At 39.3% G+C, this 15,401-nt stretch overlaps 1 protein-coding gene across 1 annotated transcript; it reads right to left on the bottom strand.

Annotated features, from left to right (window-relative positions):
• Positions 1-3,460: 3,460 nt before the first annotated feature.
• LY96 (lymphocyte antigen 96) lies at positions 3,461-9,779 on the bottom strand. Its single transcript, XM_035316905.1, has 5 exons — positions 9,418-9,779; positions 7,896-7,985; positions 6,775-6,903; positions 5,858-5,910; positions 3,461-3,969 (listed from the first exon to the last, which is right to left on the bottom strand). Exons 1-5 carry the CDS (start codon positions 9,509-9,511, stop codon positions 3,868-3,870), a joined length of 468 nt encoding a protein of 155 aa, XP_035172796.1. The 5' UTR covers positions 9,512-9,779; the 3' UTR covers positions 3,461-3,867.
• Between the last annotated feature and the right edge of the window lie 5,622 nt (positions 9,780-15,401).

Below are 15,401 nucleotides of genomic sequence, written 5' to 3'. Positions count from 1 at the left end.
GAAATGTATGTCAAGGAAAAGAGGCCACGGACATACCTATGTACAGGAAGCATGCAGCAAGGCCCATGTCTAGGACCCACAAGACTCAGTGCACGTGCACAGTGACTATTTTCTGGGATTGCCAAAGTCCACTCATTTCTAATGCAAGCAAAGAGAGTTTCCACAGTTCCTTTCTCCTGTCCTCTCTTCCCTGAGCTCTCCAAGCATGTCAGCCCTCCCTTCCCATCTCTTCCCATTGTAAATGTCATATCCCCATCTGCTGTCCCTGAACTCACTGTGCTGGCAGGCTCACATGGGCAGAATGCAGCAGCTGAGGTTACTCAGCACAGTGCGCTACACTGATGCTTCAAAGGCAATTACTAGCATTTTCCACAGAGAAATATATATATATATATGTGCAAAAGGGATTAATGCTGCTATGTTTCTCTTTTGATGCCTGTAGCGCACATCAGGACCTATCTCTTGCATCATCAAGTCCAACTCCTTCTTGCTGTAGGCACCATACAGTTTATTCCCTCAGGAGAACTATGTGTGCTTTTGACCAGCCAAGCCAACTGGTGACTGAGTGATGGCTTTCATCTTTCCAAACACCCCTAGAAACAAGATATGCTTTTGTAAAACCTCAGTTATCTGGAATTTTCTTTCTGCCTCCATCCCAAATGATGTTACAACTTGAGCCAGCAAATGTGTACATTACTCTGGTCAGCAGGACTTCTCCTGTGTAAAATTATGTGTGCTTTACTGTTTTTATCAAATGAAACCATAATAACACAGCTCAGAATGTGTGCACTCTTATTGAAAAACACATTTTACAGGAACTGCTTCTTCTGATAATTACATATTTGGTGACAGAGGGTGAGGGGGTGAAGAAAAGCTATTTTCCCATCTGCAGCAAATCCTGACAGCCGCTTAAAAACAACAGTAATGAGATAGAGAAAAAGAGAGATTTGTGAAGGTTTTAGATATTAGTTTCATGCTATAGCTGCACACCAGGCCTTCCTCGATTTGTTTAGGCTTATAGCTGGGGAGTGGGGGTTTGCACAGCTCACTGGAACTCTTGGCAAAATACAGATATATCAGAACCTGTATTTCTCATTGAATGTTTTAAGGCAGGAGTATTTAGTGAATGGCTTACTTCACAGCATTCACACCACTCAAATTCTGAATGAGTGAGGAAAGAGCCAGGAGATGAAGAAGTGAAAAAAATGGATCAATGTTTGCTGACCCAATAAGTGGAAGAAAAGAAAAATTCAGACCAGTCTTTATTGAATCCAAGCAATCTCCCTCATCCTAAATAGACTCCTCTTTGTTGGAGAGTCCTGGGTGTGGACTCAGAAAAAATTGGAAAGGAGGCAAGTTAAATGACAACTTTTGTCAACTACAGGCAACAAGAGAAGGAAGAAAAGCACTGTAGCAGCAGCTCCTGGAGAACAAGATACACAGAGCAAAGCTTTGCCTTCTGCTGCTCTGTGCACACCACGGTACCTGGGCAATGTCAGGGCAAGCTGCCTGTATGATCTCTCACCCTACAGAAATTCTGTCTCCTCTTGCACACAAGGGAGCACATAACGGCAGGCAACAATACTGCAGTGAGTGGAAACCTTCGATCATGTGCAGGAGAGAGGCTGGAGGCCTTTGAAAGGTCTTGGCTTTATAAAGTTGTGGCTCCTGCTCTCCGCCTCGCAATCCTAGCTGCTGGCATGTGTAACCATAACCCTTCAGCTGGAGCTACACTATAAAGGTCTGCAATGTAAGCTGCTGAATGAATATGTTTATCTGTAAACATCCCTATGTAGATACAGAAATTCTAATTCTACCTCAGCATATACTGTAAATGTCTGTAATATTTATAAGGCATTGAAACTTGTGTTTATGAAAAAAACAAACATGGGGCACATGAATATATTTGGTTCCCAGTAGCTGTTAGTTTCTCCTACCTGTGGCACCTGCTACTTAATAAATAAAACATTTCATCTAACCTCCAAAATAATTCAGGACAAAATCTCAGAACACTGTCACTAAAAACCCTTTTGAGGTTTCATCTGGTGGCTGTTGGACACTTCTGTGAAATAAGTACAAGAGATCAACCTAGTAAGTAAAATTGTTCCCTGAGCAGGTAATACTAACAAGCAAAATAGAAGAGGAAAAGTAGAACTTGGTTATCAGTCTTTTTGGCTGCTATTTTAGATTAAGAGGAAACTTTATAACGCCAGTAATTTCATTCAAATGCAAGCAGTAACACAGTGATGGGCTGCTCCTGTCATGGTCTGTGGACTGACTGTATCACAGATGTTTTCTACTGCCACTTGGATGTCATTGTGACTTCTTGTCTCCAGCTGTAATGCAGTTCTATCTCTTATATTTTTATTGATTCCTGGTGACTTTGCCTTAGATTGCCAAACTAGCTGTTTTGAAACTATTGTAAATGGACTAACTATATTTGTGTGCATGTGTTTATATATATATATATATATATATATCCTGATGCCCAACTTGAAATATTCTAAAGTGGGATTAAAAGCTTTGCTTCTGCTAATGTTTACGTTTGCTATTCAGCACCCTGAGGGAGGGGTGGGTGGTTCCTGTTTTCACGTTTTCACGTTTTCGGACATTTTGAAGCAATCCGCCAGACACAGCACGACCTAGCGGCCAGCACAACGCACAGCATCAGCACGGGGACGCGAGTGGGAAAAAGTGTCTTAATTCATTAAACCTACAAACTGAGTATGAGAAGAGGACACAGCGTCCTGATGCTGTAAGTACGGTACCTGTCTGAAAGCAGGAAGCCCTTGCACACTGCACCAGTCTGCTGTCCTTCTCCGTGCATGACACCAAAGGGCCACGAGACCTGAAGGAGTTCTGGTTCTCTTCCTAAAGACCAGTTCTTTCCCTCCATCAAAGTCTTGTGGAAGGTCTCGAGCACAGAGGTGCAGCAGGGAGGGAAGGTGTGCACTGAGCACTGAGCTACGCAAGAAGCAGAAGCCACAGTAAGACCTTTTGATTTGCTTTTGGTAACTGAGAAAAAGTTCGGCCTGTAGAGCAAGGACTACCCTCCTGTTTCTGAAGGAGACAGCCTAGGGGTTCTCTGCCCAGCAGATTTTTAGCTCTTTGCTCAACAAAACATAAAAACAGGCTAAGAGCCTGTGTGGTGATGGTTATAGCTCTGGTTGCCTGAACTCAGGTTTACTGGATTAGTGCAACTGGAAACATACTTCACTTTGGATTTTATTATCAGCCATGTAACAGATTGTTGCTCCTCTTCTTCAGCTCCATGCAGACGGAGTGGAACATTAGGAAACCTCTAAAAATCATCAGAAGAGGACCAAGAATAAAGGTGTTTTCACAAGCTGATTGTACTAACAAATTTTATTGTTAAAAGAAAGAAAAAGAAAAAAAAAAAGAAAAAAAAAAAAAAAGGAAAGAAAAAGAAAAAGAAAGACAAAAGAAAAAACCCACAGTGTTTCCAGATTCAAATGCTGTTATATTTCAAGTTGAGTACTGGCAAACTTCTAGTTCTTGCACTTCAAGGCTTCAAAAATTCTTATGTTTGTTTAGCATAGCCTGAAGTACTTGGCTTTTTCATAACTCAAGGCACCACACTGAAACGTGGCTCTCTGATATCCACATGGAGTTATCTTGTGGGATCATCGGGATGCCTGATTCCAAGAGATTTAGTGTGCATTGACTGAGGATCCTATTGCAGCCATGCTATGAATGGCTAAGACTCTCCATCTCGTAGCTTTCCACACAGAAGATGATGTTTTCTACCTCAGGAAAATTAGAGTGTTTCATATTTCCTAGATTGGATTCCAGTTGCTTGCAGAATCAGCCTCTGTGTCCTGGATTTATTTGAAATGTCTGTCACGTTCAGAAAGAATCTTTCTTCACTATCATGGTGTAATTCACGCACATGACCATATTCTTCTCAGAATCATCAGAGAATGCTTCTATAATAACACTATAATCTCCCTGAAATCCAACAAGAAAACAAGGAAATCAGTGCATAATGCTGCCCGTTCTTGGCCAAGTGGCTACATGAGGTCTCAAGCTGCCTGCTGACCTTTTGGCTTTAGCCTAAACCACAGTGCCAGGGCTTTCAGCTCCCTCTGGTCACAGTCTCCAGCCCTACATTGCTTGCCTTGACTGGGTACTGAGTGACAGTGCCCTGCTGGTGCGAGCACTGGTGGCCCAGCAGTCCCCAGGAGCCCCCAGCTCACCTCCCCTCACAGAGCTCCAGGACTCACAGGATCCTGTCCAGATCTTAGCCTTAAGCCCAGCTCTTACTCATCCACGCTTTCTCGCAGTGATCACTACTGTAAGCAACACCAGTTTAGTGTCAGCATGGCTTTCCTTCCAGACCTACAGTTCTGCTTATCTACATCCAGCAGTCTGACTTGAAAAGCAGCATAATCCTAGGTTTATCTGTTGTCTGTCTTCACACCCTTGCACAGACAGACTTAATAGGCATCAGGACAAAAGATATCTTGGTGGCTCCTACTGAACTCAGGTCTTACCATACCTCCTTTGACACATTGCCACCTTCCTCTTTGGATACAACAAACCGGTGATGAGCAGCTGGGAGCTGAAGGGCTCATAGGACTAAAGACTGGGAGGCTTGTCAGAGTTTCCAGTAAAGGCTGTGATGGGCAGAGTCCCATCAGGAAGTGTCACATGTGCCATAAGCACCTCATCTAAGAGGACTGGTTATGGCAGAGACAATTACTGTCTACTGCCAGCTCTAAGGCTGGAAGAGTTGCTCAGGTGTGGTTCAATCCCTTTAAGGGCCCATGAACTTTGAGTTAAGGGAAGACCAAAGATTTTCTATTAGCTGGGGTTCCTTAGTGACATTTGTGGGGATAAATATTGTTGCTAAAGCGAACGTTAGGTTCTTGGGAAGGCTCAAGTTGATGAGGAAGGTGTCAGGCTAACTCAAGGACAATGGCTGCTTCTGGTTTAACACTGGACCATTGCTTTTACTTTTAGATATTGTTATCCCTATTCAAATCTTTGAAAAGGGTTTCAGGGAGGAAGAGATCAGCAAGAGAAACTAAGAGAAAGCGTAATGGGCAGAAAGAATATGAACAGGGAAACAGAAATAATTTACCAAATGAAATGGAACAATAAAGGTGACATTAACTTATATCTTTGATCTTTTCTTTTGTAAAATAAAGGAGGAATGATAGAAGAATAATAACCTGAAAACATCTAACATTTCAGAGATATTATCAATCTGGACTCATCCTTTCAAGCATAAGAAAGTTTTCTGACAGATGCTACAGTTTGGGTGAACTTATCTTTCCACCAAATATATTAATGTAAGACATAGACTTGTTAGAGTGGGTCCAGAAGAGGGCCACAAGGATGATCAGAAGCTGGAGCACCTCTCCTATGAAGACAGGCTGAGAGACCTGGGGCTGTTCAGCCTGGAGAAGAGAAGGCTCTGGGGAGACCGTACAGCAGCCTTCCAGTACCTAAAGGGGGCCTACAGGAAAGCTGAAGGGGGGACTCTTTTTCAGAGGGTGTAGTGATAGGACAAGGGGTAGTGGCTTTAAACTAAATGAGGGGAAATTTAGATTAGGTGTTAAGAAGAAATTCTTTATTGTGAAGGTGGTGAGGCACTGACACAGGTTGCCCAGAGAAGCTGTGTTTGCCCCATCCCTGGAGGTGTTCAAGGCCAGGCTGGATGGGGCTTGGAGCAACCTGGTCTGGTGGGAGGTGTCCCTGCCCATGGCAGGAGGTTTGAACAAAATTATCCTTTAGGGTCCCTTCCAACCCAAACCATTCTGTGATTCTGTGATTCTATGATTCTATGAAGTATGTTATTTTATCACTATTTATATACAATGTGGAAAAGTACCTTTGGAAATATTGTTCTTTTTCCTTTAATGTCAAATGTTGTTGCAATTGTTTCTGTAAAACAGAGAGAATTACAATATAAATGGTTATTTAATCATCAAGCCATCAATGAATCTTTCTGAATAACTTCAACATAGCGCATCTCTCAGCAGCACTTCCAATGCCATTTACTCTTCCAGGCCTTCACCTCTCTATTCTTCTAGAACTCTGACTATTTGTCTAAACCACATGTTAGAAAATAGAAAATAATCAGAAAGCCACTGCAACATCTTCTACCATCCCACCCTACTGTGATAAATCCAATAATTTAACTTGTAATAGTAGTTCAGACAAATGATAACTGAAGAGATCTGATACTCACTTACAAATAAAGGAAAATGTGGACAGCATATTTTGAGCTCTGTCCTGGTCTTTTTGGCTTTTATAATGATATCCTGAATTCTCTGCATCAGAGACTTTGGCATGTTAATGTTAGTTAGCACCTAAAACAGTATTGACTCTTCTCTAATACAAAAAAAAAAAATTACACATAGATGGAGAGAGTATCTCCAAAACACCATCCATACATTTATGTGAATAAGCTGTTGTCTGTAAGATGGTAGTGTCCCTAGATCCTCTCAAGTTTTGTGTGCAGTCCAGTCATATATGGTCTTTCCATGTCATTTTAAAGTTGTTTAACAATTAAAGTGTCATAATGTGGTAAAAGATATTATCAATCCCAATTTACAGAGATGGAAACCACCACATGAAGACACTAAAGAACAGAAGTTGGAAACTCCATTTAATCTATCTGCATGGGTTGATCAATTACTCTTTTAAAAAATCTGATTAGTAGTAAGTACTTAATAGGGAGTAGGTTATGCCCCTGTTGAGGGGGCAACCTGCAAGGTAAGGGAAAGATGTATTTTTCATACTGACCTCCTTTCAGCGTTTCACACACATAGTACTCATCGTCGGCCCCACTGCAAAGAATTTCTTTCCAGTGTAACGCTTTGGCACCATCATACCAGACAGTGAAGACTACCTTCAAAAAGGCAATGTCACTTTCTAGTTGAGACATTGCAAGTAAGAAAAAGGTAACTGGCAGGTAGGAGAAGCACATGCACAGACAAACACTATTTAAATAAACATTATTTTTCTCTGAAATATGGATTTTTCAGAGTTCCCCCAAATTAACAAAAATGCATATCTTGAAAACTGTAATTTCCAGAAAAAAAAAAAAAAGTTGTTTTCTTACCAAAAAGCACCAAACTTAAGAAATATTTGAGTGACAAATTTCACAATCTGTTCTAATTTATTCAGCAAAGACAATAGAGTTCACTCAGCTCCACAGCTCATCCAAATAAATCCCCACATGAGAACTCTGGAGGTCCCACGCCTGTAGCTGTGAGCAATTATTACAGACAATCTGTGCTGATTGCTTGTAGCCATCGTAAAGGTATCTTTCTATGGAAGCAATCTCAGCACACCTCCAGAGCTTTTACTGAGGATGTGAAATTTATGATATAGCTGTTTCTTAACTAACACAATTTACTGGCTTAAAGCTGTGTTTAAAGAGTGTTTTAAAGCTGGGTCTGCACACAACAATCCATTACCACATTTCCAGCTTCTGGAGTACGCATATTCTTAGCAGAATTCCTGCCATGCTTGGATTTTATTTCTCCTTAAAATGGCTTGTATCTTTTTCAGACCAGAAGAGCTTATGTGTTGCAAAATATTGTCTCTTTTCACCAGAAGTACCTGAACTGTCTCAAGTTTGCATGTATAATGCCAGTCAGTGTGCTGAGTTCTGGAAAATGCTCAAACAAGTCAAATTCAAACACACTTATTCCCACAAATGGTTTAGAAATCATAATTTCTGTCCATCACTGTAGTTCATCTATTCCATTGTTAATCACAGAAACTTATCTCCTAAATAATTCGACATATAGTATAAAGTATAATCCTTCTGCCTGCACTCTCTCTCTCTCTCTTTTTTTTTTTTTTTTTTTTTTTTTTTGCATTTGGAGAATATAATTCTCTAGGCACGAGTGACTCACTTGGAACCCAGGTAAGAGCAGCATGCCAGATGGATGTGTTCAGCATGGTGCAAGGTGTCACATTAAACATGAAATCATGAGCTGCAGAATCTACAGGATAAAATTATTTCGTGTTATTAGTGTGAACAGTTTTCTCCAGTGACATGTTAAAAACATATGTATGTATACACTTATATTAAACACAAACACAATAAAAATATATTTAATATAAGGTATATATTATAAAGTTATGTTATCTAATTATCCATAGTACACATTAAATATATCTTAAAGTGATATTTCTGATTATTTTCATGCTTAGAAGACAAAAGTAGTATCACATTACTTTGAGTTAAGTAGTAAAAAGAAACAGTTTATATTTTACATTTTACATTTATATTTTGTACTCAAACACTCAGAGGCAAAACTATGCTTACTTCTTCTTTGAAGTTACACATTTTTTATTAGCATTATGCCAACATGGACCTCTGATGAAAATATGCTGATTTATACTAACCATTGAAACTATAAGCTTGCATATTGCCTGGGGCTAGCTGAAGGCCTCAGGTAGCAACAGTGATTTATTTCATCATGATTACAGTGAGTTCTGTCTTCTATTTGGGGGATAAAGCAAGGGATGTGCCAAGGGAAACTGTCTGACAGCTGGTAATTGTCACTCGTGTTCTTATCATAACTACATACAGGAAATTATGATAGAAAAAAGGTCAAACAAAACACACCCTGGTCCCAAAGGCTCGATTTGTAAGCTTAGGTATAGCCACTTTTATACTTGTTACATTTTTAAAATGTGTGTTAACATCAAGCAAAGTACACAGAATAAACCTTCCCTCTTGTGTCTTGTTTTATATAGCTATTTTATGGGTAATACACATAAGTAATGCACAAAGATTTCCATAGTCATTTCCTTGTGAAATATCTCCTAAAAATCCCACCTTTTTGCTGTTGAGTTCACATGGGAATACTGAGCCTGCCTAGCACTCACAGCCATGAAGTGCCTAATTGTTGCAGAATCAATGAAAAAAAGCAGTAAACTACACAGATCCAGTGGCCTATGTCTCAGAGATGGCAAATGAGGAAGAGAGAAGCTTTGTTGACCCAGAGCTTCTCTGATCCTCCAGCCCAATGCAGTCTTCTGCCTTTTTTTCAATAAAGTTAAAGCTTTTGAATGTAAGTTATTGGTTACATAAATGTGGATATTTTATACAATACACCAGTTGCAAAATAAGTTTAAATCTTTTATCTTTCAGTTTTTCCTGAATCAAAACATGTCTGCTTTACTTAGCAGTAAACAACTTCTCTCTTAGCTGCTGTAGCCATCATTGTGGTAATATTTACACCTATGCTGCATAATTCTCATAATAGGGGGATTAATAACAGAAATATACGTCAGCTGAAATTCTTATTTATATTTTTTATATTCATCAAAGAAACAAATCAGAAAAAAAAATGCTCACATTTCCTTAGACTGCCATAATTATTGTGTACAAGCCAGTAAGAAAAGAATAAACTATTTTTTACTTACCACAAAAAGTATATGACATTTCTAGATCTGACGACGTACAAAAAAATCCACTGACTCCAGGGGTGAACAAAATGAAAAAAACAAGCCCAAACATGGTTACTTATTTTGATCGGTATGGGACAGAACGCTTCATTTGGGGGAAAGAGGAACAAGAATTCAGCATAGTCATCCTTAGTCACATGTCTTCAGGGAATATTCAGTTATTTTGTCAAGTTCTCTGCAATCTTAATTAATCCTATTGCAGTACTATCAGTTATCATCATAATAAATTTTGTGAATAAAATTTCTGCCTTTGTCTTCCCCAGACAATGTAGATCAAGCCACGAGTGAAAAATGAAAGAGAAAACTGTGTGAAATAGGGAAGTGAGAAAAACTAAAACTATGATTACCAGAAGAATGTAAAAGGCAAGTTGAGTTGACTCAACAGAAGTAACGTTTGCTAAGGCATGATTTCAAATGGTCACAAGGTGGTTTTCTGTACATAATAAAGAAGGGAAAAGCTAAGTTCAAATGAAATAATAATAATAATAATAAAAACTAGTGCACTCCTATTGATGTGTAAGTCAAGAGTTCTCATGCATTTTCAGAATGAATTTCTTACAAAGCTCATTGTACCTTAAGTGCACTCAGACATTATGGATAAGTTTAATCAGATGACATATTTCCAAATGTCAGTAAGGACGGAGCTGAATGCAACCATCTAACACATTACCAACCAGAACCACTGTGTCAGCTACTCCCTTCAAAGCGTATCAATCGCAGTTATACTTCTTAGTGAAAACTATCTTAAAAATCCATAAAATTGGTACTGATGAGTTCCATGTCCCCCTCCTACCTCTTTGACCTTCTCTTGTCTAGCAGAGAAGCTGCACCACCTGATTTGTACAGGAGCGCCAAGTCCAAATGCTGAATATTTTGCCAGTGCAGTGCACAGCCATGCATCCAGAAGGATGCATGAGGAAAATAACAACCAGTGCTGTCAAATTTAAATTAAAATGTTTTTGAAAAAAAAAAAAAAAAAAACAGAATCTACCTGTCATAACTGAAGACAGATTTCAAGCCTGACTTTAACCTGGGACAGTGAAAAGCAGCCTAGGTTGCAGATTTTGGTGCTTATGTTTAAAACACTAAAACAAACAAATTTCAAGCACTTTTGATTTCAAACACACACATACACATTTCTGTCAGTGCAATACACAAAGAGTAACATATTTTGCATTTATCTGCTCTATCAGTTTTGTGGACTAAACACAGTTACCTTTTACTACACAAGAACATCAATATTGCTAGTCCCAACTACAGAAAGATAATACCTCATTCAAGAAAGTACAATCACCATCTAACTGATAGGGAATAGTTACATTTGTTTTCTGAATATAATAAATTATGGAGACTTATGAAGATATGGAATAATGACGTACAGAACTTAAATTATTTTTGATAAATTTTCTTTTGATGAACTGCCTTCTTGATTGATATGTATGTCTGCAGACTGGTCTTAGACCAGAAATTGCATTTGTTATGAAAAACGAAACCGTACATGTAACAGACAGGTATTTGTTTTTGTGCTAAGCAGGAAACAATAAGAATTACATACAACAAATATAACTTAATTGATTGTCCTGACTCTCTCCACTCCCCATCTCAGTGTTTAAAAGGTTTTAGTCTCAAAACTTGCATGTACACCAGGGCAATATTTTATACATTTTAAAGGTGAAGTAGCAAAAGGTTGAGAAATTGGTTTCCAGAAGTCCAAACATATAACAACAAACATTATAATTTAGGAACAGACAACAGGTTGTGCCCAGAAGGTGGGGCAAAGGCACAGGCTAGGTAAGGAATTCTGCTGTAGGAGGATTCTACTGAAAGTACCTGAAAGTGCCCCAAATGAACAAACATTCACAAAGGAGATTTTTTTTTTTTTTTTTTTTTTCAAAATGTAACAGGGTTAGAGAATTCTCTTCAGTATTTCCAAATCCTTGTACAGACCACAAGAAGAGTCTCACTGGCCTGACAGAGTTCAGGACTGAAAGTAAGTTCTAACATTTGTTTTTTAAGTGTGAATTCAGAATTATACAGCTTCCCTGACATCCAGAGTACATACACCACACACAGATTTTAGCTGTTGTTTAATAGGACACCTTAAAACATACAAATCTTTTGCAATTATAGCAGTAATAGTTATGTTTCAAAATGGCCAAATTTTGCTTAAAAATATCTGTGTGTAATGAAATTAAAATAAATCAGGAGACTAGTAGGTAGAAAGAAAAATGGAGTAATGAAACAGCCACTAGGGAGTAATGACACAGCCATGAAAGAGTAGCTAACTTGTGTCAAAAACAAACAAACAAACAAAACAAACAACAAAACAAAACACACACACAGAGTCTGCTGTTAGCCCAATAGATGTAGGAGGAGAAAAAAAAAAAAAAAAAAAAAAAAGCTACAGGTCAGTTTTAAGTAGGCATAAGGCTGCACTGACTGCATTGTGCTGACACAAGATGACCTAGCTAAAAGTATGTTGCACTGCTGCTAGGCTGGGACTTGCTTTGCTGCACAGCACACTGGATAATTGATGGACCCACTGGAAAAAGCACAGCAGATTTACAAATCTTATAAAAAAGCTCTTTCAAAGCTCTTTCACCTAAAATGAAGATAAGCTGTCTGCTGAACCCTGTGACTTTCCAGACTTAGTTCAAGGCTAGGTGTTTTCTTTCATACTTGCTGCAGTAAATGAAATAGATGAGGAAGGAGTCCCCCCTGGTGGCTTGTGCAGACACATGGGGAAAACCCCGCATCTTCTGCTATTCCCTATTGCAGTTCTTCTGCACCAGACTATTTCAATGCTTTAATAATAATAATAATAATAACAAAAACAAAAATAAAAAAGCCTAACTGGACTCCCTTTTAAAAAGGATCTGACTGGCTAATGAAAGAAATTGAACAAGTTCTACTGGTATCAGAGCTAAAATACCACTTACGCTGATGATTTTATAATCATCAACTTCAACTTTTACTGTTGTGTCTGGTCAAACTGCCCTTAAATCAAAATAACCTCAGCCATTTTAAAATCTTTTGGGCAGATTCAGTTTTAGATTCATGTGTCTTCAAATGCCTGTATCAATGGCATTCACAGAATGGATCTCCTGTGATGCTCACTGACAAAAGCCCTAAACTAGTGTATTGTAGGCATGAGGAGCCTGCTTTGCCTCTTTCAAGTCAGTATGAAGTACACTGGAGAGGAAGCACGTAAACTTCTACATAATTTATTTTTACTAGATACTCTTTCTTTACTACATATATATATTTATACCCTTATCCAGGAGGAAGGTAAGAAGGAGAGAAAGAGCAGTGGAGAGAGCTATACAATGGTGTTATTTTACTAGAGCATTGTGACAATTTACTTTCATTTTGAAATCCTTCGTAACTACATGTAGTAGGTACTGGCTGTCATGTCCAGTTAATGGAACATAACATAATTTCAAGTCCAGAGAATTTAGGGTTTCATGCCTATGAATTTTCAGTTTTTCTACAAGTAAGGTGCTGAGAGTAAAATTTAACTCTAAACCTCCTAGCTGACTTGCATTTAGAACCCTCAAACTTATTTATGAGACTATCTTATTTCTCAATACATCCAAAAAGTGCTTAGATTACATATGAATGCTTTTTGAAAAAAAACACTTTGCATTTGAATTGTTGGCTGCAGATGAATACTTTGACCAAATGAGCACTTACAAGTCACTGAAATTTCTCTCTGGAAAGACTTATAGTATACATTATCATAATATGCCATCACAGAAAAAAAATAAATAAAAACAAAACAAAACAACATAACAGTATTCCAGGACAGCAGAGAAGAGTACTTTGTTCCAAAGTGTTAGACAGAATTAAATGCTATGTCCTAGTTCTTGGCATGTACCAAGATAGTTCCCAAAATCTCATCTTGTTGGAAAATTCTTTTAAGATGTTAAACACATTTATTCAATGAAGAAAGGGGAAATTTCTTCTAACTTTCCTCACAGAACCATTTGTAACAGTTTTTCACAGAATCACAGAATAGTTGAGGCTGGAAGGGACGTCAGGAGGCCATCTGGTCCACCCCCTCTGCTCAAGCAGGGCCAGCCAGAGCAGGTTGCCGAGGACCATGTCCAGGTGCTCCAAGGAGGGAAACTCCTCAGCATTTCTGGGCAAGCCATGCCAGGGCTCCATCACCTGCACAATGAAGTGCTTCCTGGGGTTGAGGGAACCTCCTGTGTTCCTGTTTGTACCCACTGCCTTTCATCCTGGCACTGGGCACCACTGTAAAGAGCCTAGCTCTATCCTCTCTGCACTTTCCCTGCATATATTTATAGACATTGACAAGATCCCTCCTGAGCCTTCTCTTCTCCAGGCTGAACAGTCCCAGCTCTCTCTCAGCCTTTCCTCACAGGAGAGGTGCTCCAGTCCCTAGATACTTTTGGTGAATCTCTGCTGGCCTCTCCCCAATAGCTCCATGTCTCTCTTGTACTGGGGAGCCCAGAACTAGACAAAGCACTCCAGGTGCGGCCTCACCAACTGAGCAGAGGGGAAGGATCACCTCTTTTGACCTGCTAGTGATACTTTTGCCTAATGCAGCCAAGAATACTACTAGATGTCTCTGTGGCAAGGACATGCTGTTCAACTTGGTGTCCACCAGGACCCCCAAGACCTTCTCTTTCAAGCTGCTTTCCAGCTGAGTGGCTCCCGGCATATACTGATGCTTGGAGTTGTCCTTCCCCAGGTGTAGGACTGTGCACTTCTTGCTGAACTTCTTGAGGTTCCTGTCAGCCCATTTCTCCAGACTGTCGAGGTCCCTCAGATGCCAGCATGGCCCTCTGGTGAGTTAGCCACCTCCCAACTTTCATGTCATCTGCAAAGTAGATTAAGTAGAATCTTCTGAAGTAAAATCTCTGTGCGGCTGTAATACGACGTTATTACTGCTTCTGATCACAGTTTTAGGATTGCTTCTGAAGACACTCCAGTATAAAGGGACTATATATAAGGTGTAAGGCAGAAGGTGGTTATTCACAAAACAAAAACCCACTTGGCAATCAACATGAAGAGCAGAAAATTGTAGCAATTCATGGGTAAACTTCTCTTTACAAATCCTCTCATCCCATCTCTGACAATGATTCTAGTGGAAATGGAAAGGGAGACCAGAAACAGCAAGAGGATTCAGGTCCTCTACATACACCTGATGGAGTACTTCAGAGTGCCAAGGAGAGACTGATCCCAGAACAGCGCACCACTGCTAAGTCTGTGTCTTTTGAGTAAGCATGAAAATAAATGTGGAAAGACAGAAAAGGAGCAATGTCTATTATTCAGAATATATATTTTAAAATGCTGTATGCACTTTGGCTTAGTGGTTTGATTTGAATATATCACATTAAGCCATCAAAGGCTGTTAAAAGTGAAGCAAAGAGAGACTAGGCATTACAATGTAGAAACATTTATGTTGGAAATAACTCTTTGCCTGCTGCCAGTAGGCTTAAAGTTTATTCTCTCTAAGCCAAGTTTAGGATCAAAACTTGTAGTTACACTCTAAAATATACATTAAACGGTTAACTTGGCAGAAAGAAGAGAAAGCAGAGGGTAAAGGGGGAAGAAAGTGTTGTGTCCTACCTGTGGCTGATAGAGAGAAAGCATACCACAGCAACACTATCTACCCTGGTATTCCAGAAATGGAGACAGCTGGATATGTTTTCTGGCTGTTTGCTCTTGTTCTCTGCTTAAAATAGCTGCTCATTTGAGCTTATTTTGAGCTGCTCGCTGAGGCCTGTATAGCTGTGGTATAATCTTATTACCGTAGATCCAACTCTTAGCTAGCTCACTTGTCCCATTTCTCAGCAAGGCCGAATTGTTGCAGGCTATGCTGTACCATGGGGTCACAAAGGAATTTGTAGTATAACCATGGAACTCTAGGGCAACAAAATTACAACAATTTACCAAGTTTCCACCTATTAAGT

This window comes from Oxyura jamaicensis, chromosome 2 (genome assembly GCF_011077185.1).
Source record: "Oxyura jamaicensis isolate SHBP4307 breed ruddy duck chromosome 2, BPBGC_Ojam_1.0, whole genome shotgun sequence".
NCBI classification, from domain to species: domain Eukaryota; kingdom Metazoa; phylum Chordata; class Aves; order Anseriformes; family Anatidae; genus Oxyura; species Oxyura jamaicensis.
The sequence above is the reverse complement of the archived record's forward strand: the minus strand, read 5'-3'. Positions and strand labels throughout refer to the sequence as shown.

Coding starts and splice junctions, on each gene's coding strand:
- LY96 (XM_035316905.1), bottom strand. CDS start 9,511: ATGTTTGGGCTTGTTTTTTTCATTTTGTTCACCCCTGGAGTCAGTGGA. Junction 7,986..9,417: donor AATGTCATATACTTTTTGTG/GTAAGTAAAAAA, acceptor TTTATCCTGTAG/ATTCTGCAGCTCATGATTTC. Junction 3,970..5,857: donor AAAGAACAATATTTCCAAAG/GTACTTTTCCAC, acceptor GTTGGATTTCAG/GGAGATTATAGTGTTATTAT.